The sequence below is a fragment of the Corapipo altera genome, unplaced genomic scaffold, assembly GCF_003945725.1.
Source record: "Corapipo altera isolate COAL_440 unplaced genomic scaffold, ASM394572v1 22, whole genome shotgun sequence".
Taxonomy (NCBI): domain Eukaryota; kingdom Metazoa; phylum Chordata; class Aves; order Passeriformes; family Pipridae; genus Corapipo; species Corapipo altera.
The window spans coordinates 11,701,762-11,727,123 of NW_020884886.1; the positions used below are offsets into that span (position 1 = coordinate 11,701,762).

Here is a 25,362-nt window from a genome sequence, read left to right on the forward strand (position 1 = left end):
TAGCATCTTGACTTAGTGGATAGATCAACATTAAACATATCACATATATAGTGAATTGAATTTTTCTGTATTTGTATGAATTATTACATGGTAGGTCATTCTTCACACATGGAAAGGTTCCATATGTCCATTAATTATGATACTTATCATACCTAAATGACCTATGCATACCACTCCAATGCAATAAGTCAAATGTACCCACATTTTTCAGAGAGAAAAATGTGAACCTTTTAGTTGGGGAAATCGCTTTACTTTTCTCAGCCTGTGTTTATTCCTTGATGAAGTAATCTGTAACAATTAATTTATAAATATTGCTCTATACTTAAAATAATGTGTACTTTTGAAGTACTCCAACCTTCTCAAGTCAAAACATAACCATAAAATTGCATTATTCCTAGGAAATATATGAGCTTGTTCATATTAAGCACTTTTTATGTCAGTATAGTTGTGTGTTTAATATTGTTTAGGATTTTATGATAAATCCCATAAGAGTTTTACTTCAGTCCAAAATGCACATAGCCCATGAGTTGTTTTATCAACAAAACACTGTTTGGCAAGAAATAAGTATATGGGTAGTCAGATGTCTCATTTACTCTTTTATTGCGCTTTTTTTTTAATTCATATTTTTGTCTTTTATGTTACTCCAGAACTGGACCCGGCACTTCAGGTGAGGCCTCACTGTGCTGAGTAGAGGGGAAAGATCACAAACTGAAACATAAGAGATTTTCTCTAAACATCAGGAAACACTCTTACTGTGAGGTTGACTGAGCACTGGCACAGGTTGCCCAGAGAGACTGTACAGTCTCAATTCTTGGAGGTATTTAAAAGCTGTCTGGACATGGTCCTGGAAAATTGTCTCTTAGATGACCTTACTTGAGGAAGAGGATTGGACATGATGGCCTCCAGGGGTCTTTTCCAACCTCAAACATTCTGTGATTCTGTGATTACTTACACAGACCCGAGGTAGCAAAAGCACATAAAGCTAAAGGAACTCAGCCTTCTCGTATTTCTAACTTGATATTAAGATACAAACTAATCTTAGATTGTGTCTGACAGATACATCCATCTGTCAATAGGGAATGGGGCGCTGGATTACGGCTTTTGTAACTTCTGTGACTGTCCTATCAGTTTACCCAAAGACCAGCATGTCAGACACACACACAGAAGGTTTCATATAAAAGAAAGAAGATGAGAAGCATAAGAACAATGAATGTGGAAAAGGATCGCACAAATGATTCTTTGTGTAAATACACTCGTGCCCAGGGTGAGTGTGCAAATGTATGACACTTCATAAAGGTCATATGTGTATATTTTAAATAAAGTTGTGTGAATGATTGTCTCAGTAAGATTAAGTAGAGAGATTTTCTATCCAAAAAATCTCAGTCCATTAGATCTATTGCATGTGAGTTGTGTGCAGGGTTCACTGAACTGTAGTGGTTCTAACACCTTATAAAACCTATAGTCCTTCCACTTACGATGAGTATGGAGAAGAAAAATACAAAAATATAGATACTGGGAAAAACATTGGATTTATCTGAAAACATACTTCTTTCTTATCAAAATTAAAATTTGTGACTGGAAGCATTTATCTTTTATAAACATGTATTCAAAAATGTGTTGCTCAATTCTGCTTAAAATCCAGTTATATTCTGAAAGAAGAAATAAAAATATTTTAACTTAATGTTTTAAATTTTTTCAAAATCCTTTTATTATTTTTTTTCACAAAAACCTGAATTAAGTTTGCCCTGAAATGATGCTTTTGGTGTCAAAACCACTTACAGAGGAAACCACTTGCAGCTCAGCTTTAATTTAGTTAAACATTTGAGTGTTATAAAAAATTATGTTCTTGAAAAGAGACATATTTTAAAATTTTTCAGGGAAATACAGATTTAGGGAAAAACTGTAAGTATTTTTATATTTGCATACCAAAAAAGAGAATTTCTTCTTTTATACATTAAAATGGAATAGAAAATAAGTCAAAATAAATAAAATCTCTTACCATTTTCTTGGGCTTTTAGAATTTTTTTAAAGGATAATCTTTCAACACTTTAAATCTAATTTTCTTTCCTTGTGACTTACCAGGTATTTTTGTATATGTGTCAAAAAATGTCTACTTGTGCATGTTGTTAGATGCTTGTTGAGGACAGTGATTCAAGCTTGATCTTAAAGTTGGAATTTGAAATATTAACATAATTGTGCATCTACAAAACTGCAGTTTTACCTGGTTTTGTAGTTCAGTGAGGTTGAACTTTTTTGGAAGCACATGTATCTATTACAAATTCCATCAAAGCAGAGTATCCTCAGAATACATTCTTGAAGTTTGGACAGTCAGTATTTGTAATGTCCTAGTGATGTGCCCCTTACCCTAAGTTATTTTTGCTGTATTTATTTGCAGAGGCTTACAATTTGGAAACAATTGAAAGAACATCTGCATAATAATATGTAGTATTGGAAAGAGTATGTCAGGGATATGTTTCCATATTTAGAGTAGTGTTGTTGGCCAGAAATTTACATATGTTTTTGTTGCAATTTCCAAGAAGATACATAGCAAATAAAAAATTCAGTAGTATCCTCTGTGTTCTGGATTCTTAGGATTGTGTTTGCTCCCCACAATGTCTTCAGTTGTTTGAAGTACTGTTACATTAGTTTGTGCAGTTTTTCCCATCTGTGCTCCCAACAGTCTCTACTATAGTATTACAAAGTCTACTTACGAGGTCAGGGTAACCATTATATGAAGGTAAAGGGTAATCCCTATTTTGAATCTACAAGTGGGTGAAAGACATTGCCAAAGAAAAACATTACACTCGTGCTAAGCCAGGAATTAAATCCAGACTTTTCAACATCCTTTTCCTTTCCTTTCTACTTCCTTCCTTCTAGTTGAAGAGTCCTGTGATAAATGTAGTTGCATGAAAATCACTTAATTATTTTACAATTAGAAATTTGTGTATTTTCTGTTACTTTTTACATAATGCTTCAAAAAAGTACAATTTCATCTTTGAAGGCATGAAATAATTAAAAAAATTAATTGATCTTCGTTTTGTTCACAGTTCTGAATAAGAGTTGTATATTCGATTCTACACAAACTGCAGCTTTACACCTGTTTTGGTCCAATAACCTATAATCATATGGAACAATCTGAGAAAACAATGGCATTTTAAGATGAAGACATCAGCATAAAATCAATTATGATCAATTTATTCAAATCTACTTAGAAGTAGCACAAGTATTAAATTTCTTTTTCTCTGTAAAGTTCTTGAATTAAATTTCTTTCCCTTACATCTGCCCAGAATTTCTGCTTTGTTTGTCCTGAACTGGAAAGAGAGACATCTTTTTCTACGGCTTATCTAAGAGACTTTTTGGACAAAACTCAAATATAAATATTTGTGCTTTAAAAGTTACAGACATAAAGCTGAGAGAGTGCTAAATAATTTTTGGCCAGATGGCATAGTGGCAGCAATGAAGCAGCCAAATGGGAGAGCTACATTCAATTCTGGACTTTGCAATAGGGGTCTGCTCTTGATGAGGTTGATACTTTTTTATTTTTAGAGGGCATTGACCAGAAAGTGTTCTTGCTAATGCCAGCTGGCTTTATGCAGTACATGCTGCCTCATCCAGTCAAGATCCATGACTGTCTTCAGCCATGACAATATTGTTGCCCGTTATGTTGCTTTGTTTGGAAAAAGCAAAACATCTTGTTATAACTAGGGAAAGAACAGATGTCTGGAGTCAGACAACAAGAATACATTGATTTATATCAGCCAAGGATTTGACCTTTCTAATCTTATTCATTCACATGAATTAAATGAAGAATAAATAGTGAAATTAATCCTGAAAGTTGCAACATTCAAAGTGGAAATTGCACACATTCAGCTATATGGTAATATATGAATAGAGATGCAGATCGCTTAAGAAGCTCACAAACAGCCTTGCAGTGAGATTCATTTAGAGCTAGCTCGACTGACATGGCAGCTCAATTTGAGATGTAGATATAAAGTTCAGACTTCAGCCCAGATTCCTGTGCCAGAAAGTCTCTTTCTGTTATATTCAGACAGAAAACTGAAGAATTGTTGATTCCCTAGTAAATCATAAGGATGACCATATCCTGTGAGGATCCCAGTACTTGCTGACCATCAGATCCTACAGGCCAGCTTGACTCTTTGGAGCATGTGATTCTTTTCTACATTACATAATCTTTTCAAGATGTGATCTTAATTTCTTTCTGAATGACAGTGTTGCAAAAACTAGGTTTTAGAATGAAAAATTCTGATATTTTATTTGAATTATGTTTTTGCTTTAGTCAAATGTTACTTTTCTTCTGAGACACCAAATAATCCCAAACCCTTCATTTTATGTTCTTCATGACACTGTACCAGGAAATAATGGAATTACCTTGAGTGTCTGAAGAAGTTTTTTGCTTTTGGTTCTTCCTATACTTTGCTATTGGAGAGAAAGAAAGGTGGTTAAGCAAAAACATTGCTTCTCTATATGACACTTCTTAAGGGTAGAACAGACAAGGATTTATTTAGCCTTGTCACTTTCTTTAATAACATCTTACTATTTAAAACTTCTTTGGAACTGATAACAAGCATCAGACTGTCTTGAATTACAGTCACAGTATTAAACACATTTCTAGACGAATATTTGAGAGAGTGCATAATAAGAATGAATTTAGCTGTCTGAAAAGGCAATGCGGTCTATTTTAATCTTCTTGCAATCGCAGTACGCTTCTCTGGGCCTGTAGTTTCTTCCAGAAAATCCATCAGGCTTTTCTCCTCGTGACAATGAAAGTTACCCATCTGGTCTCTAGCTGTAGAATGAAAGAACATGAACTCCAGTTTGTGAACTCTTTGTAGAACTTCATTGAGTCTCAAACAATGTATTTATGAGCAATCCTGATAATGCAGTGACTACTGAAATATAGGGTTTAGTGAACCATAATTTGAACTCATCCTTCATAAAAACTCATCCACATAAAAAAATGTGAGACATGCAATTAAAAATAGTCATTTATTAACCCTAGAGTATTTTTGTTGTCTCATTTTCAGAGTACCTTAAAGAGACAAAGGGAATATGAGCTCTAGCAAATACATTTTCCTATTAATAAAAATCAGTACATCTTTCTCACAAACAAATGAAAAATCACTCTGAAGAAATATCCATGAATATTTACCACACTTGGGCTGTGCAGAAAAGGTCTTGGAAGGGACTAGAGCAAATGACCTGAATCTTTTAAAAAGGAATCTTCACACCAATCTGTGGTTCTCATTACTGAAGTACATGCTGCATCCTTCAACATAAGAAAACATTTTTCTCTAACATATTGTTGTACAGTGATGTGACAGCACACTTAAAGTTTTACACTTGAACTTTGTTAAATTGGTGATGAAATATGTAGCCTTCTTTCTAGTTGAGGAAATGTTCTTTTTTTTGTGCTAACCAGTTCAAGAATATTTCAAAAATATCTATAAAATCTTACCTATTAATAATTTCAGCTTAAATATTTTTAATATAAGTCAAGCTTTTCTGTTTCTATTTTACAATATTTTATATATGCATAATAATTTGATTTTCCTTCAGATACATAATTTCTTTCATGATTTTTTGGAGTGTATGATGAAAATCTTTTGAGCGATTAGTGGATATCTTTTAGTTTTGGGTCCAAATCTGAAGTGAAAGATAAAAGTGATTTTGACTTGTAAAAATAAAAATCAAGTACTAGGATAATAAAAATATTTATATTGAAGGAGTTAGTCCTTGCTGTTGTTTTTCAGACAGTCATCTCATTACTTCCTTCAAAAGTCATGTTTTTAATATTAATTGGCTGAAGCATGTTTCGACAAACACATGCCAGGAAAATTTTTATCAGAGAACATAAGTTAACATTTGTTTTCATAGAATTTCATGACTAGACTTTTGAAAAACAAAAATAAAATCAAACCACAAACAAACATGTTTTTCAATGACATTACACTGTTTTCTCACAGTAATAATTGTGTAATAAGTTGATAGTTGTAATCAATTCCTCAGGTAAATATTTTAGTACTTCTCATAAGTCTGTACATTTAAAGCACCTTTAATGTGTTAAAACTACATTCTCAAATAGTTACTAACATTTTGAGTCAAGTGTAAATAGTTTCACATTTCAATGACTTTAAGCAATTTGCTTCAAATAATATCACTGACAATTACAGAGTAACTTTTAACCTACAGCAACAGGCATGGTGTTGCAGATGACCATAACTGGAAATAGGCAGTGATTGCTGCGTATCAATAGTTTTCTAACTTACATAACTATTTCTTTGAAAACACGTTTTCCTTTTCTGTATTTTGAATATTTTTCCAACAATTTGTTTATTACTACCTAAGTCTCCTCTTTTAATTAGTTTTTTTAAAATACCCATTGCATTTCAAACATTTTCCTACAATGGAAGAAAATGTATATTCTATTTTTATAGTAATACAATATTTTTGAAGTATTTTTCTATGTGATATATGGAAAAAAAAAGTAAATTAGCAAATGCCCCCGCATCTTTTGCAGGCATTTTAATTATAGAAGGTGGTTGTATAGATAAATAGACTTAGAGCATAGTTGTGGACATGGACCTCTTCTGTTATTTTGTCTGAGCTACCTTTTTATCAGTTTCCTCTTCAATTATCTCATTCAAATATATTTTTCTAACAGTTTATTTGTCACAATGAAAGTGTATGTAACCCTGATTAAAATGAAATAATGGAACAAATTGTATTTTTATATTCATTCAAGTTTCCCTTTTTTCCCCATCAAATCTATAATGCTTTTTCAAATATGCAATTTATGAATAAAATTAATCGTTTCAAGACCTTGTATTTTGAGCCTGTGGCATGTTTATTATTAAAACTTCCATAGCTACAGTGTTTCATCTGACTTGAGTGATCTAAAATGATGTAGCTAATTTAAGTTTCTCAATATTTAGTGAAGAATATCTTCTTAGATGAGATACACATCTATAGTTCTGTCCTTTCACTCCCTGTAGAGGAATGCAGTTGACTATCTGAAATTTTGTGCCTGAGTTTATATTGTCCAATTTATAGAAAATGTTTTGACCCTTTAAAAATCACTATGCTTTTAAGTTTAAGACATTTAAGTTTAAAGAATAATTTGGACAACTTAAATGAATAAACAATAAACAAACAATAAGGATTACATTATACGTAAGAAAAATATAAAATATTGAGTCAATTACCTAATTTTGGAAAACATTTCAACTGCAGGTTTTGGAAAATATGTCATCATCAACACATTTTGATGACCAGCGCAAAAATCCTTATTCCTATTCACTCACAAAAAGAGTTAATTTGTATATCTGTATTTACTGTATTTGTATATCTACCCTATTAAAGTGACTTGTTTATGTATTCATATACATTTAGAATTTGTTCCTATTCTTTTAGGAGTTATTGCTGAATTTTCCTAAAATTTGAAGCTGTGACTTTCCTTGTTCATATTAGGCTTTTCTTGTGAACAATAACTAAAAAGAAAATATTCTCAATACTATTAATAATTAACCTTTTTAACAATGACAGAAGGTAGGTAAGACTTAAGACCCAAAGACTTCCACTCTGACGCAACATATATATTAATAATTAAAAATCTTCTTGAGAGTTATTATTTTTTTCCCTTTTTATCTAGTAAGTTCTATACAGAACACTGTGGTCTATTTTCAGTTTGTTCAAAATACTTCATCTAATATTAGCACCAGGAATATTTTACATTTCTTGGAAGAAAACATTACTTTTGCATCAGTGCTTTGTTAATACTAAAACTTCATATTTTGAAAGGTTCCTATACGCTTTAGCTATCTGGATCTGTGATTTCAATGGCATTCTGACAAAGATCCCTTTGCAGACACAAGCCTGTCTTTGTGCAGGGAAAAAAAAATGTAGAGAGAGTAATTTTATAAATTGTCTCTGTCTACATTAGCAAATAGAATGGCTCAAAAGATATTGATTTGTATGGAGAAACAGTGGATTCTGACACCGATTTTCATACTGTATGCATTCTGTGAAGATTTACTGTGGACTAGTTCTAGTCTGATCCTGGGAACTGAGCTTCTTTTTGTTCAAGCTGTCTAGGTAGGCTTTTGGATCACATGCTGTGTTGGAATTGAATTCAAAAGGGTCCAATATGTTTGCTTCAAGTGAATCTTATGTGAACTAAAATATTATTGTAGATTCACACAGAATGCTGTATAGAGCATGAAAATTTGTATCTTTTGTGTACAATTCTGTAGTTCTGAAATATTTTTCTTTTCATGTCTATCTGCATATTCATTCACCTCAAGTGATATATGAGTATTGCTTAATTGGATGAATTGTTTCTATCACATCACTTTTTGACCCATTTGAACTTGAGACAACTAAAGGATCATCATTTTATAGCCTACGAAAAAATATATGTAGACAGACCTTCTGGTTTCATCATTTCTCAATGGGCAGTTTTGTGTAAATGATTTTTGAAATGGGTTTATAAATGTATATCTCCCTTGTTAGGGCTTTTTAGTGCCTGATAACTAGGGTAAAAAGTTATATTCTTTTTTCCTTCAACACACTAAATTTAATAATATTGCAGATTCAAGAGAAGTTGCAGATGATCTCAACCCAAATATTTGGGGGATTGAGCTGGTGGAATGGAAATGAGGATTTTGCTTGTTTGTTTTCAGAGAAGCATATTTCAACCAAAGAAAAACTTTAATGAAATAGCATAGAAAACAGACAAAGATAAAAATTTCTCATGTTGAAAGACAGGAGCTGACAGACATAACAACCTCTGTAAACTAATGTCCCTGGACTAGTTTTGGGCAGCATATTCTCTGGTGAAAAACAAAGAAATCAAAACAAACTCCTCCAGGAAAGACAGACTCTCCAAATACTTCAACAAAAGATATGATCACAGAAGAGTCTGAGAGAATGTTAGTCATTTTGAAGGTAAAAGTATTGAATAATATAAGATACTGGACACTTAGCTAAATGATTTCTGTTACAGTGCCTTAATAATAGATTTTTGTCAAAGAAGTGTTCAGAGGATTTCAATGAAAATTATTAGAAAGAATTAGAGTAGAAGACTGGAATCTAATGCAATGAGTTCAGAAAAAGAAATACTAGATACACTGAAGTTGTGTTTAATCTTCATGAAAGATATAGGACAAGCTTTTGTTTTAAGAAAATAGAAATATGATAAAAATCTTAATTCATGTTGTAATTGTTCTTGGTAAGACAAAGTGCTACTTATCCATTTCATTCTTACACTAGAATAATAAGAGCATTTCAGGGTCGTAGATGATTTGTTTTTACAATTGTCAAACAATAGGATACTGAAGTGATAACAAAAATATATTTTTATGAGCAGGCAAACAAGTATGCTAAAATTCTTTTGTCCATGTCTGATAGAGATTCTCGTTTATTCTTTGTTGCTTTATGCTCACCTTTCAATAGCTAGCAAGAAGAGCTCTTGTGAAATGATAAGAACATTGGCTTCACTTTAAAGCCTTGTAAGATCTGGTTTAATTTTTGTAAACAACCTTGTGTGTTATATTTTGATATGAGTGTTCTATCACAAAAGAGTATTGTGTCTTTGAGAAAGGAACATTCTTCATATTATTGGTTCTTCTCTGATGATATTCACAGAAATAAAAGGCATGCCTTTTATTTGTTTACTTGTAACAGAGACAAGAATTATTAGAAATCTACTTAATGTAGCTAGGTCAATAAAAAAAAATTTTGGCTGCTCAGAAGTCCTTGTTGTGATTCAGAAAGGCAAGTTTGAAAAACAGGAAAGAGAGGATATTTGAGAAAAGCACTAAACTAAAAAGGAAAAAAGTATGTTTGAATGTTACACTAAGATACCCATAATGCAAAATACATTATGGAATATTATCCCTGAATAGCAAATCTTAACATGTAGCCTTGGGCTTAAACAAATAGATATTAATGGATATGTATTTCATATTTATACAGAACAAACAAAATATGCTTCTGATTCATGACCAGATTACTACTGCAACTAAAATAAATAAAAATAGAATTAAAATAATTGAAAATAATGATGAAGAGCCTTTCTCTTGTGTTTAGAATTCTTACCTGATAGCTGAGCCAATCACAGTTCATCACAGGTGATGTTTGCTACAGAGCTGCAATATCAGAATATTTTTTTTAGTTTATTCAAGTCCTGTTTAAAATTACAATTGTCACTACATTTTGTTAAATTTAAGAGAAAAAGAAATCATTATTTTTATCAGTGTGTTTCTCCTCCTTTACCCTGCTGCTGTTATACTAATCTCAGATGTTTCAATTTTTCATTCAAAAAATAATGCCTGTTTAATTTAATTTCCTGACAATTTTATATTAACCACAATGACAGAAGTTTAGAACAATAGAAATATGTGATTTGAATGGGGAAACGAGTTGTGTGGGTTGAAACTATTCATGTAGAAGAGGAATCATTCATTAATATTTTGTTTGTCTTCCAACAAGTTTCCAGTAATTAAGAATGAATGGAAAGAAAAGGATAATGACATGTTTTATCAAAATTCAAGTGCTAAAGAAGCATTTTGAATTTATGTGATCAGTTGCTGTCTCTCATCTGTCTATTTTCAGATCTACCCTATATACATCTAAAAGTCACTGTATTAGTCTTACAAGCAGTTTGACACTGATTGACTTTCTGAAGCTAACAGGTTCAAGTTCGACTCATCAGCAGCACTTTTTATGCTTTGGTGTAAACTGAAATACAGAAATTCCATTCAAACATAAAAGAAACCTATAAGAGTAGCAAAACTGTGGAACAGCTTGCTCAGAGAGGCCATGGAGTCTCCATTCTTGAAGATACTAAAACCCTGACTGATTACATCCCTGGAGAAAGTGCTCTACTTTAAGCAGGGGAATTGGACTAAGTAGTATCTAGAGTTTGTTCTTAGGCCAACTTAAATCCTAGCAAATAACCCAAGATATCATACCTTTTTAAAGTGGGAAGTCATCTGATTTGAGAGTTAGGGAAAAAAAAACAACCGTAGTTTCTAATGTTCCAGGGGTTGGATAATGTCCAAGCTAATGCTGAACAAACTGGTAGAAATACTTGAAGGCCTCTTGTAGTTTGATTTTCTGTTTAATTTCCTCAGGTAGTTTTTTATTCTTCTCTACGTATTAAGTTGCATCTTGGTTTGCATTTTACAGTTTTTTAAAATGTTTTCAGTCCTTATGTTTTTGTGATGTAGATATTGTGACAGCAGAAAGACCTATTTTTGTCTCACTATTTTTGTCCAACTTCTAAGTAATTAAGAGAGAAATTTGCTAACTCTTCCTTGTTACATGTTAGTGCATTCGCTTTATCCAGAATCAGTTGTAAGGTAACTGGCTGAGATAGGGTTGATGGTTGCAAGTTTAGCTCTGAAAATGATTACACGGAAAAGATTCACTCTTCCACACCACTATTATAGTCCAAATGCACCAGGATTTGAACAGACAATATTAACAATACTGATAGCAGTCGATATACAGAAATCATGAGAGAACATAATCCATGAGCAATGTGAAGTAACAAGAAATATAATACTAAACTAGAAACTTTAAGATATGAAAGGAAAATGTCTCTCATAATGGTGAAAAAATGTCACAATTAAGCCTTGTGGAGCTATATGGATATGTTGCATTTCCCCAAGTCTATCCAAACTCTGTCCATAATGCCAAACTCCAAAATTAGGGTTCTTCATGAACTGAAAATATAATTTTAACTTCTAGTTTTGATAGGGATGAATTATTTAATACAGGCTAAGATAAACACTCTACCATAGAATAAGTTAATAGGGATCAATTATTACAGATAGCAGTAAGTATGTCTTTGGCATTGCAGTGGTTTTTGTTCTGTGGATGAGGGGAGAAGAAGATACTTTGTTTATGAAATAGAGATGAAACAAGGAAGAAATGGTGATTTACCATTGGGGCATAATGCAAGGGTGTATCTTTTCTCTGTGATCTAATCATCTCCAGGATCAGATATAATTAGGAATAACTCTATATGCTGTCCTCAGAAAATATGTTGTCAGTTTTCAGAGGGGAAAATTATTAAACCTATTGTCTTCTTACTAAACATGAGTACAGTAAGGACTATCCCTACTAAGGGACCAGTAAAGGCTTAGGGTTGCTGTTTTGCTGGGAAGGACAAATTAAACAGCTAATGGACTTATTTGGGTAAAAGCAGCTGTACAATGTTGACTCACAGTGCTGGCAGATGGACCTGTGTTAATGTTGTACACTGAAAATCAATAAAGCTAAACATAACCCTCTCCTCTCATGGGTAGGTGTCTTAATTTGTGAGCACTTGGAAATTTCTCATGTCCATTTTTCTGTGAGAAATTACTGATGTAATATTATAAATGGAAACACAAAATTAAGGATGTAGTCTAGTTTTGCTTGTTAAAGTGCAACTTATATCCCTCTTTTTGATATTTAAATTAATGCATGAGATAACCAGTATTTTACTAATAACTTGTTAGAAATATTATTGCTAATATCATCCTCTTAATTGGCTCATTAATATGCAGTTTTATTTGAAATCTCAACTGTTTTACAGATTAGGATATAAACAAAGAGTATGTGATTAAAGTTCTTGTTTGTGGAGGGGTTTTATTGCATTCATAGTAACTGATGCATTAGTAGCATTTATTATGTATCAGTATCCTAGTGTTTGTAACTCTCTTCATAGGGATTTAAATTCATTTAACTTAAATGTTAGTGACAATTAACAGACTGCTATGAGTCACATGAACAAACTTACATGCATATACACATACGTAAGTTTTTCCAGAGGCGTTTTATAGCAATCCCATACTTCTGTGTTTTCATCAACTTTATCTCTAAGATGTCCTAGTTTATTTGGTGTAAAAATCAGGTGCCATAATTAGTTTAGCCTCAGTATTCAAAGGAAATATTAAAACTCTGTATCTTTTATAACTGATAATTCTGTTATGACAATTGGTAAATTTATGCAGATTATATTGTCTTAAGTATATGATGATTTGCATATCAGAAATGACGACATGTTGGAAAGGAGACAGTAAACCACAGTATGGATATTCAGGTTTTTTTGTTCTTAAAATTCATTATGGTAATCAGATAGAGTGTTCACTAATTATGCAGGTAACAAACATATTATGATCAAAGTCTATTTCTTTTTATCAGAAAAGCACAGGCCATGATGTTATTCCATGAGACATGATACATTCAAAATTTGCTATACATTTGCCTGAGAGGATCTGGTTCTCAGAAGTACTGCAATAGAGGTCAGAATTCTGACATTTGTACTGGAAGTAGAAGTGTAATAAATGCTACAGAATAACAATTAGTATATTTACATGCACATCATTCTTTCAAAAAGGATTTTATCATCATCATGCCATCCTCATTGATATTCTGTGGAATGGGCTGAATTGGCTCTACTGAACTGAATACGCTGTATTTTAGTTTTCTGTCTGATAATTCCTGCTCAGTACAGCACTTCAGAAAAAAGCAAGATGAACACTCAGATCTGTTTAAAAACTATTATTAATAACTTAGTAAAGGTACATCAAATTTCTTTTAGTTTAGAGGATATATAGTGATCTTAGGAATTTTTAGCCTAAGCTATAGAACAGCTCAACTTTGCATCTGCCACACATATTCTTCCATAAATGTCATCTAGATAAGATATTTATCTTTAAAAGAATATGTGAAGATGACCAGAATGCTCCTAAAGCCTTTATAGCTCTTTCCAAAACTTAATTTAAATAACATTGCTATGATTCTTGTGGTAAATACAGATGTGATAAACAGGTGTTCTGTGCTTGTGATCTAGTTGGGACTGATTTCCAAAAAATCAATGGAAAATGGAAAAGGGAACATAAAGTTCCAAATACTTTTTTTTTTTTTTAATTCATTCTCATTTTAGGGGACATCACTCTGTTTTTGCAGTAACTGTAGACAATGAGAAGTGTTTATGGTGTTGATGAATACATTCAGTGCCGGTAGCTCGGTGAGCAGCTGCAGCGCCAGCTGCAGGCTGAGCTCTGGGCGGCTGAAGCCCCAGGAAAGTAGCCTGGATTGCCGACCCTTTGCATAACAAAGGGTACGGGGACCTGTGGCCCAGCCAGGTGAATGGACACTCAGAGACACAGCTGGAGCTGAGAACACCGAGACTTTAAGGTGGTTAGACTGAGAGTGTATAAAAGCCCAGGGTTTCCTTTGTTGGGGGTCTCTCCTCGGAGGCACCCAGCTGGAGATGCTCTTTTGTTAGTTATTGCACTAAGATTAAAGTATTTTAAGGATCGGGATGTCTGAGACTCTGCTATGGGAAATCTGGGGTCGAACTGGTAAGGAAGTCTGATCTGACTGTGTGAGTGTGTGATGTGTAGCTGCAAAGGGGCCGAGGTCCCAGCTCAGCTGGTGTAAACATGACTGCCGGAGCAGCTCCTAGATGGTGAGATAGGAAAGTTTCTTTAGCAGTGGTGCACCATATCTTTGCCACAAAGTGACCTCAGGCAGCAGTTGATTATATCTAGAAAAGTAGATGGAACTGAGTCATTGTAATCGTTGAATAAAATTTCAAAAACCTTTAGGGGAGAGAGTGGTAGTATTTGTCTCTTCAGATTAAATCTCTAACAAGAATTTTCAAGAATTATGCCACAATGGTCTTTAGTAGATTTGTAAGTAGGACCAATGTGTAGGTGTGTGGTAACTGTAAATGATAAGCTTTGTTTTCCACACTTGAATTCTGTGGGTTCTCCATCTCTAAGTGACATATTCTCCAGTTATCCACTGTCAGAGCTGTTCTTTTTCTAAGGAGAAAATGGAATATGGATGACGGTTGTAATATTTTAAGGGTAGAGTCCATAGAGCTTAGCTCTGGTTTACAGGGCGTTAATTTTACTACTTCACAGGCATCCAAAGGTCACAGAATCACAGAATATTCTGAGTTGGAAGGGACCCACAAGAATCATCAAGTCCAGCTCTTAACCCTGCACAGAACATCCCCAAAAATCATGCCATGTGTCTGCGAGTGTTGTCCAAACGCTTCTTGAACTCTGTCACGCTTTGTGCTTTGACCACTTCCCTGAGGAGCCTGTTTCGATGCCCAGCCACCCTCTGGGTGAAGAACCTTTTTCTAATATCTAACCTAAACCTCCCCAGACACAACTTGAGGCCATTGTCTTGGCTCCTCTCACTGGTTTTCACAGAGGAGAGATCAGTCCTGCCCCTCTTCCCCTCACAAGGAAGTTGTAGGCTGCAATGAGGTCTCCCTTTTCTCCAGGCTGAACAGACCAAGTGACCTCAGCCCCACCTCATATGACTACTGAACACTCTCTAATGGCTTAATATCTTTCTTATATTTTGTTGCCCCAAACTGCACACAATATTCAAGGTAAGGCCACACTGGTGCAGAGCAGAGCAGGACAATCCCCTCCCTTGACCGGCTGGTGATGCTTTGTCTGATGCTCCCCAGGACACAATTGGCCCTCCTGGCTGCCAGGGCACTGCTGACCCATAATCAACTTGCTGTGAACCAGGAGCCCCAAGTCCCTTTCTGTGGCACTTCTTTCCAGTGTCTCGTTCCTCACTCTGTACATACATCCGGTGTTGCCCGTCCCCAGTGCAGAACCTGCACTTGCCCTTATTAAACTTGATATGGTTGGTGACTGCTTGGTCCTCTAATTTTTTTGAAGTCTTTCTGCAGGGCTTCCCTCCCTTCAAGGGAGTCAACAGCTCCTCCCAGTTTTGTGTCATCTGCAAACTTACTTAGTATCCCTTCCAGTCCTGTGTCCAATTTGTTTATGAAGATGTTGAAGAGCACAGGGTCCAAGATGGAGCACTGTGGAACCCCACTAGTGACAGGTCTCCAGTCTGATGGTACCCCATTCACTATTACTCATGAGCCAATTGCTCACCCACTGCATGGTGTGTTTATTCATCTGTGGGCTAGACATTTTGAAATGGTATCAAAAGCTCTATTGAAATCCAAAAAGATTACATCCACTGGCTTCCTTTGATTAACTAGGTGGGTTTCCTTGTCATAAAATAAAATTAGGTTTGACAAGCAGGACTTTCCTCTCATGAAGCCATACTGGCTGTGACCAAGGTCCTTATCATCTCTTAAAAACCGTTTGCTAAAATGTGGCCTGTGGATTTTTGGATGTCTGAGAGTTGTCAGATTATCATGTGGATATCAGGTCCATAGGGCCTCTCAAATGTAGATGATAATGTTTCCTGTGTGAAGTTTGATAACAGGCAAATATAGCAGTTTGTGGGAAAATTTGGGAATTGCTTCTTCAATTTGAACATTTTCTCAACATGTCACAGTATCTAGAAGCTAATTCATTTCTTGAGAGATAGTATGATATTCAGGAATAGCCTACAGGACAGTCTAAGTCAGTTCAAATCTGGGAGATTCACAGTTTGCATCATTGGTCCAGAACTAAGTAGTAATTGAAGTATAGTTACAGATTACAGCATCTCATTGTATGAAGTTTTATCCATCAAACAGTTCACAGTAAAGTATTACTAGCAATTGACATGTTTATAAACTTTTGATCTACTTTTGCCAGGAAGACTTAGCTTTATATTTGTAGTCCAACCTGTTTATCATCTGCACTGAATATCTTTATATCTTCAAAACTTGGTATCCTCAAAAGAATTGTAAAATTCTTTTGACCTCTCTGCTTGCAAACCTGATGTGGACTTCTGTTCTTCAAGACTTGTGTAAGTGGTTGTAGTTGCTGTTTTCTCCCTTCTGGCCTGCACATACATTTCTATCTTATAGTGACTAGAGGTACCAGTGGAGGTGATATATGCCTATGTCTCATTCAAACATAGGGCTTGAAACACGTCTGAATCCAAAGGCAGGATTCAACAGCACTGTCTGAAAGTCTGCATAGTGTCTTATAAAATGGGTAGATCTATCGGTGTTTGTTTCAGAAGGTACTTTCTAGAACGTCAGACATTTTTCTGTTTTTATAGCCTTATGAACAGTAAGTTACCTCAAATGTATCATTAAATTATTTTAAATGTATCATTGCTGCTTCAGTGTAGTTCAAATTGCAGGAGAACCCACAGCTTCTTACTGAAAATCCCGCCTGCCCTCAGTGTCCTCTGAAATGTGAAGGATCCACTCTCCCATTTCCTGGGATGCTCACTGGTGCCAGGGTTCAGCATGTAGGCTTCCAGAGCAACAGTAATATCTGTCATTTTGAATGAATACAAATCTGTAACAATCTATGTTTGTACAGTCCCAGTGGAAACATGTGGTGTCAGCTGTGCTCACAGTACTTTAAAGGTTTTATTAAGTCAGCTGGCAACACACCCCATCTCCAGGCACTGACTTTTATGGCAAAGGACTTAAGAGACTTTTTTTCTTCCTTCTTTTTTTTTCTTTTTTTTTTCATTTTTTCCCCCTTTCCCATGTCAGCTAGCTTTCAGAACCACAGGAATTGATTTTATAGAAGTCTTACGGGTGTGCTGTTATGTTTGTAATACCCACAATATAGTTTACAGGTGAGCATTTTTACCCACCCACACAGTCTTACATATACACATGCACATACTGTCAAGTACCTTTATGCAGTCTGATATTAATTCTGTTCAACTTATTACTATTGATTGAAAGAGAAACTGCACAGAATTTATAAATATTTAAACCTGCTTTCTTAGCCCGTGAATGTAGCCATTTGAAAGGAGGCTGTGACAAACTGCTTGAAGGTTCTGGACTATATATCAAAGTAAAATTCCACAGATGTTCTGTCCGGTGGCTTTTTATTTAAGAACTGTACTTTCTGTTTGCTTTAATGTAGACAAAATTGTTTAATTAGTAAATGTTAAAATATTGGTTTGCTTAAGTCATGTTTTGAGAATCAGTTGTTCAAAGACTGAACTTTCCAGTGACATTCAGAATCTTTTCTCTTGCAGCCATTTCGTAGAGTGACGTTTTCTGTTGTGAGTCAGCCTCAGGACCCGCATCAAGGGTCATTGCAGAGTTGCTATGACAGCGGTCTGGAGGAGTCAGAAACACCAAGCAGTAAGAGTTCATCAGGGCCAAGACTGGGTGCCCTTCCACTCCCAGAGGACAACTACGAAAGGACTACGCCGGATGGCAGTGTTGGTGAGGCAGAGCATATGGAAAATGGTAGGGGCAAACACAACATTCACACACCTAATCTCACTAGCAAGTGATACTAAGTAGACTTTTGAAAGGTCAGTCCAAAAATATAAATAAATAAATTAAATAGTTAACTCTGTAATAATTTTATTTTAAAGCTTGATAAAATGCAGGTATACAAAATAATGGAACATAATACCACTAAAAAAAGCCAGTACTTTTGTTTCTTTACATGATTTAAAATCTGTACTGCAGAAGCAGTTAAAACAGTGAAAAAAAAAATACCAGTAAAGGGCTGGGGAGATGGTAATTGAATTAAATTCCATACTTTTCATTCTAGATAAAAGACCATAAAGGACCATTCTTGTTTCCTTCCATATTTTTTTCAAAAACTACTTAGGAAATTTCCCAGAAAGTAATATGTACAGCACCAGGAAAAGAAAATAGGATTTAAACCCCCCACTCTAGAGAATTCTATATAAACGTTATATAGACTGTTTTCAATATAATGCCAAATGACAAACCCATTCTTCATTATTTAGAAAAGAAGAACATTACTTTCCTTTTCTTCACTTTTTATTTTATACAGTACTTTTACAACATCTCATTTAAATTCAGGGTCCATTTATGTAGAAGGGGAAAATGCTGCATACTTATTTATTCCATAGTAATTCTCCTACTATTAAAAAACCTAGATATGTTAATATAAATCTTAAGTTAGGTTCTGTTTTTCTTTGTATCTAAAATTATTCAGGATTAAATAAAATAAGACCAATTCAATTTGAAATGTATTTTATAAAACATGAATATTTCACTCTTCTCCGTTTACTGGTCTTGATCTAAAATTTTATGAAGTCAGACACTGACTTCATTGTATTTTTATTTGCCCATAAACAATGAAATAAATTAGTAAATGTCAAAGGGTACAGATTTTTGATAACCAAAGAAATAATGGAGTTTCTAATCCAATTGTAATTGGTGGGTACATGTAAGAAGGGTGGTGTATTTTTATTATAGAATGAATTAATTAGTTTGGCTAAGTGCATGTTTTAGTTTTTCAGGGATAACAACACTGGATAACTGTTCCTTGGGTTATGTCAACCCAGTAGAGCTATGTTATTCTTCATGGTAAGATATTGTCAAATCTAGTATGTATGACTAAAGAATGGCTACAGCAGTCTACATATGCTTCAAATGTATATCCCAATAGCAAATAACTAAGTGGCCAAAAAGAAAGATGGTATTATCCATCTAAAGATGTATTAGGTTATGTATGTTTATAAGTGTGTGTCTATATATTTTTCTTGGTTGTCTATATGAATATATTTATTTACATTTCATTTTTCTGGAGATGGGGGGAGGAGGGAAGTGACAATGGTGTTACTGGAAGAATGTCAGAAAAAAAGTACTTTGTACCTAAATTGGGCTGATTGTTTTATTATCTGTTTTGTAGTGAGATTTGTGGTTAGGATAATAAAATTAAACAATTTGTTAATTCCCTTGCATACAGCAACATAGAGGATTTGTAGACATGAAATTCTGAGTTCAAAGTATGCTAACGTGGGGTAAACCTGAGCCACACTGGAGGAACAGTAGAGCCAAAAGTGAATATAATTTTTAACATATTTGATAGCCAATATGAAATAATAATGAAAATATTAAGGAAATAATAATGAAAAAAAATCACAACAACAGAAGTGTAATTGAAAATGAATAGTGTTTGAGCAGTGTCATAAGTTAAAGCAAACCAGTTTACTTAAGATTTTGTGTTGATACAAAAACTAGTATTGCATTATAATAACTAAAATATTTCAGATGTAAATTTGATTTTTTTGAAAAATGATATTTTGTATGTGGTAGGATGAATTTGTTGGATTCAGTTTTAAAAATAATGTTCTATAGTTAGTAGATAGAAACATAGAGCTAGATAAATACATTAATTCATGGATAAGTGAATGAAAAAAAATCTCCAGAAAAAAATTCTGCATGGTAGGACATACATATAGCAACCAGGAATTCCTCCTCCTTTATAAAACCTTGAACTGAAACCTTTGAAAGGTGGGTGATATTGTGATGAAAATTATGCTCTACAAACTTTTGGATTTCAACAGTGGCATGTCACCTGCCTCCAGAAATTTCTGTTAACATTAATCTATAAATAGTGACAGAACAGGATGAAATCTACTTTTGTTCCTTCATATATGTAATATCTGACATTTGAGTGAGAGTTTTCTGTGATATGATTCTTTAGTCCATTTGTATTTTAACTATTTTAAGCACAATTGTATTGTTCAAATTCTGATAATGTAGTCTTCAATATTAATGGATCATTCTGACAGAAATAGAATAGAAATTGAAATCTGTCAAGCGTTCATTTGTCACATTTAATTGGAATCTAGGTAATCTGCAGTGTTTAGCTTGGTTAGGTTTTAATCAGGATTTATACTGGATTTTCATGGAGATTTCCCATGGAAACAGCACTTTGGAAGCGATCTTGGTTATTAATTTTTACTTCAAATATTTACCATTTAATTTCAGTTGGTGAAACAATGCAGTTATAACTAATTGCTTTGTACTTCCTTTCATTTTAGAATTTGAAAGGATAATTTCCAGCTCAATACATGAAACCTTCTGATACATTTCATACTTTTTTTTCAAGCTAAGATGACTAAGGAAAATAAGAAATCTTTATAGTTAAGGCAAATTTAAGAAGGTTGAGTTCACAGGCAGAGTAAATAGGAAAGTTCTGTTTTCTCTTAAGAGTATCCTTCCATTTGTTCAACCGAGGATAAAATGCTTGAAAATTAAAAAAAAAAGGATAAGAGGGTTGATTTTCTTAGAATATACTGTACATTGCCTACCAGCCTACATGACTGTCAGATGTAGATTGAAGTTTTGTTCTGATGATTAGCTGTGGTGTCAGATGCGGGAGGGAAAAAAAAAAAGAAAGAAAAAAAGAAATGTTAGCAGATTGACTGTGAAAATTCAGTATGCAAAGATCTTGTTAATTAGTAAAATCTGCAGAACCAAAAGTAACTTCTGAGTTAATTTATCCCCTGCCCTTGGAGCTTTCCTTACAAGGAAATTCTGCTCATATGTGCAGCCTTCTTCTCTAATTTTGCTGTTAGAATGGCACAGCCTTAATGTAAATTGCACAATAATTTCTTGAGAACATTTTCATTACATTTGTATTTGTATATCAAGGGTAAAGACATTACCATGGCAAATTACTTTCCTGGTCTTTAGTCATAGCCTTCTGGTTTTGACAATGCCTAATATCACATCTCAGAGGAAAATTTAGAAAAAAACCCAGTGACAGAAACTTCCACTATTACCTCTCTTCCTGGCTCTAACAGTTAATAGTCAGCATATGTTTTAAATTATGATTTTCTAAATACTACTAATAATAGTAGTACTAAAAAAAACCCTCTAATTTATCACAAGTCAAGTTACTGGCCTGAAGGATGTCTTTCAACAAGGAAATTCTCTATCAAAATTGTTATGGGTTTATTTTCTTTTTTCTCTTATATAACTGTTTTAGTGACTATTCCTTTTTACCATTATGAGAAAGAACATGGAAGCATTCCATTTTATGTTTCTTTATAACTTACCTGTCCTCTGAATTATAAATATTCCTAGGTTCTGTTTCTTCTAGTGAAGGTAAGGGTAGCTGGAGATGTATTCTCACAATTTGAGGAATGGACAATACAGCCTTTTCATACTAATTCATGTTATTAAGTACACAGATGATCTCTAAGCAGAGACTTTCATTCTTCAGTTTCATGTCCATTCACCTGGTTGTTAGGTCTCTCTCATGTTTCTTGCAGCCCTCTTAGAAACATTTCACCATATTCCTTCCGCTCACCCCCTGATTTCTGTATACTTACTATTTATTTATGCATGTAGTGGCCTAAACAGTTTTATTTTTTTGTTTAATTTAGCTAGAGTACTTATAGCAGTGAAATAGCAGTATTTCAGATCTCCAGGTCTTCCCTGGAGATTTGTTTCCATGCAGTCCTAATTAGACTGTTTGCCACACCTGAGATGCCTGGCTTAAAGCTAGCTCAGGTATTTCTACATGAACATGTCTTTGATCTGCAGCAGAGTATTTTAAGTTAGCCCATGTTTCAGTATCAAATAAATACGGGTTGGGGAAGAGCAACCATCTCTGTGAAAGAAGGAAAATAAGGGAATGGTTTGCAGCTTTCATTTTTAAAGGGGGAAATGGAGTAAAGAAAGATTAAGCGACACGTCTGAAGTCAGACGAAGTAAGGAGCTGAGCTTCAAAAGGAGCTCAGAATTTTTGTGATTCAGTTACTTGACTGCCACAAAGAAATCAGTGTATAAATTACACTCTGGCTGACACATGAAGAACTAAAAGTCAGGGAAGAGAAGTGCATTGCCTTGGTTCATATAGTCTGATAATATGCCCTGTTCTCAATGACAACTTCAGATTTAGACTACAAGTGTCAAAGTTCCACCATCAAAGTAGAGAAGGGGTTCATGATGTGCAAAATGGTGACTTGAAAGGAATTTTGACAATTAATAGATACAATTATTTTTATTTATAAGAACATTCTCTTGCTTTTACTTATAAAGTAGATTATTAATCTGTTTTCTGAACCAAAGTGTGAAGAAAAGAATCCATTAGTTTAGAGAACCCATGTTTACAGAATCTGTTTCCCTTTAGCTTTTACTAGTGCAAATAACAGAGGTTAATGTTCTTGAAGACTTAACTGTCCTTGTTGTAAACACAATAGACCAGACATTCATTGACTTGTTTCATAGAATAACTGTATTTTTGCAGTTCCCATCATTTTCAAATGTTCTGTTCTCTTGAATTCAGGTCCTAAAATTACATGAGAATAATTTTGTTTTTAAAATTATGTTCTGAAAATGTGAATGTAAGTAGTCCATCTGAGAGGTTGAGTCAGTAAAGGTTTTCAATGTAATGATTACATGTTAATAATTCTTTTTTCTTTCTTTTTTTCTTTTTTTTGTTTTTTTTTGTTGTTGATTTGATTTGGTTTGGTTTTTTGGTTTGTTTGTTGTTTTATTTTGTTCTGTCAGGGCTGCTACATCTACTTTTTCTTAAATGTCATTCTGCATGCATGAACCCAAAATACAAGAAAGGGCTGCAAAAATTATTATATAATACAAAAGAATTCTTATTCTTGTTTCTGATAAATCTTAACCTATAATTAGGCACACAATGAACTCTGGATTCAGTAAAACTAGCAACATATATGGGTAATGCTTTGGAAGACATACATATTCAGTGATGGATAATGTCTTGAACCAGATTTTTTTGAGAATTCAGCATTCTGATAAGATCTGTGAAAAGACATTTTATAAGAGGGAAAAAAAAGACCAGCCCCTAAGACAGAAGACACACTGTGGAGGGATCCCTGTTATACTACTGTAGCCTTATGTAAGGAAGTGAACCTGGCTGGGAAGAACGCTGGCTGCTTTTCTCCTTGATTTTTTTCCTTTTTGGTCTTCTACCATGTTCCTTTAGATGACCTTACTCCATATGTTTGTGGATTTCTTCAGCAGAGGAATATGTGGTTTGGTAACCTATATGCACAGTAATACTTAAAGTTTCAAAACTGTATGATGTCTGTTTTAAGTTACTTGCATTTTGAAGTGTTACATTTTCATATTTACAATAGAAATGAGGAAAGTATATTTTGATTGTGTTAAATTCCTAGTGCTAGTATGTATTTTTACATATGTATTTACTGTATTAGGTTAATAACTTACCACACAAGGATGTGATTATTTTAGGCTGTGCATTGTGTCATTGCACTAGGCTTACTTTATATTAACTTCTACTCTATGTTTACATTGTCCTTCAAATGCATAACGCAAAATAAAGGCCCAAATATAGGCCAACTGCGATCAGAAATAGCTCTCGCTGAAGACACCAGAATGTAGATTTTTTTTACATCCACTCTATTTTACATGACTGTCCAGATAAATATCAACAACTTCTGTGTGGCACCTATTCATGAAGTGTACCTGAGTATTGCTTTGAATTGTTTTTGGCTTGATCAGGATTTTTACTGCTCAGAGAATGTATGCTTGGATCTGCTGGTAATCAAAGAAGGAATGCATATTTGCGTATTGGAAATCCACCCCTACACCTTGGTAGCAAAACAAATTATTCAATATTTTTCTGATTTTCTGAATAGTATTGTAAGTCTTACTATTCTCTCTGTTGCTTTCCCATTGTATTTGATCTAATTCCTCTTGTGCTGCATAGTGAATAATAGCATATGCCCCTTTCTTTTTAAGTTATATTACTAGATTTCTTCCTCCACTCCTGATTTCAGTATCCTGCTCTAAAAAAAAAAAAATATATGTAGCAATAACTGTTCTCCACTCTTAAAAGCAGTCTATTGATACTAGATAACTTGAAATGCCATTTACTAAAACTTAGATTTCTTTCACTACCCTTTAAAAAAGGAAATCCGCATTTATATTCCATCACTTTTTAACTAAAAATTTGAAAATTGAGAAAGACTGGATTTATAAAGAACCATACTTGCAGTTATATCTGTTGGGATGAAGCAGTGAGGGAGGGGTTTGTACGTGCATGTGGGTGTGCACACATGTACACATCTCAGTGAGTCAGTTCTTACTGCAAATACTCCTGAGATCTAGAGAGTTGCTGTTACATAACCTGCCTCATCTATGAATTTCATATCAATTCACTGAGGTGGATATGAAAGGACATACTAAACTGAGAAGCAGAGAACTAAAGGATCAGAAAGTGAAGTGGTATGTCTGCTGTCATGCTATGAATTCATCTTTCATCTGGTAATTGATCCAAACATTGTGCACCCCTCAAAAAGTAATAATTTGGACACCAACTTCCAGTCTGATGAGGGTTTTGCGATTGACTTAGTGAAGTTAGGCTTTTGTCCAAGTCCTCCGTGCCAGCTGCTAGCTCAGGCTGCCTCCCACTGATGCAGATTGCAGAACTCCCTTTGATACTGTTGCAGTCCTGAATGTAGATGGAAGGCAAAATGTATTCCAAAATTTACAGACTCAAGGAAGAACAGACATCTGGTTTATGAATGGAATATTTAGCAACCTTTGCATCAACGGCAGGCTCTTTCCTGAAAAAAATCTAATGCAAAGAGTCAACGGAAATTTATTTTTCCTCTGTTCAGAGGAGTCCTTTCATCGCCCTGTATTTTTGC

General features: G+C 34.1%; 1 protein-coding gene across 4 annotated transcripts in view; it reads left to right on the plus strand.

Annotated features, from left to right (window-relative positions):
- Nucleotides 1-25,362, plus strand: part of PCDH7 (protocadherin 7) — a 362,273-nt gene that overhangs the window by 110,505 nt on the left and 226,406 nt on the right. For 2 of the 4 annotated variants that reach the window (XM_027642840.1, XM_027642838.1), the window contains exon 2: nt 17,965-18,073. In XM_027642840.1, the coding sequence (XP_027498641.1) occupies nt 17,965-18,073 (109 nt within the window). Of the gene's footprint in view, nt 1-17,964; nt 18,182-25,362 lie in introns of all 4 variants that reach the window. The other 2 variants (XM_027642835.1, XM_027642836.1) reach the window with 2 other exon arrangements.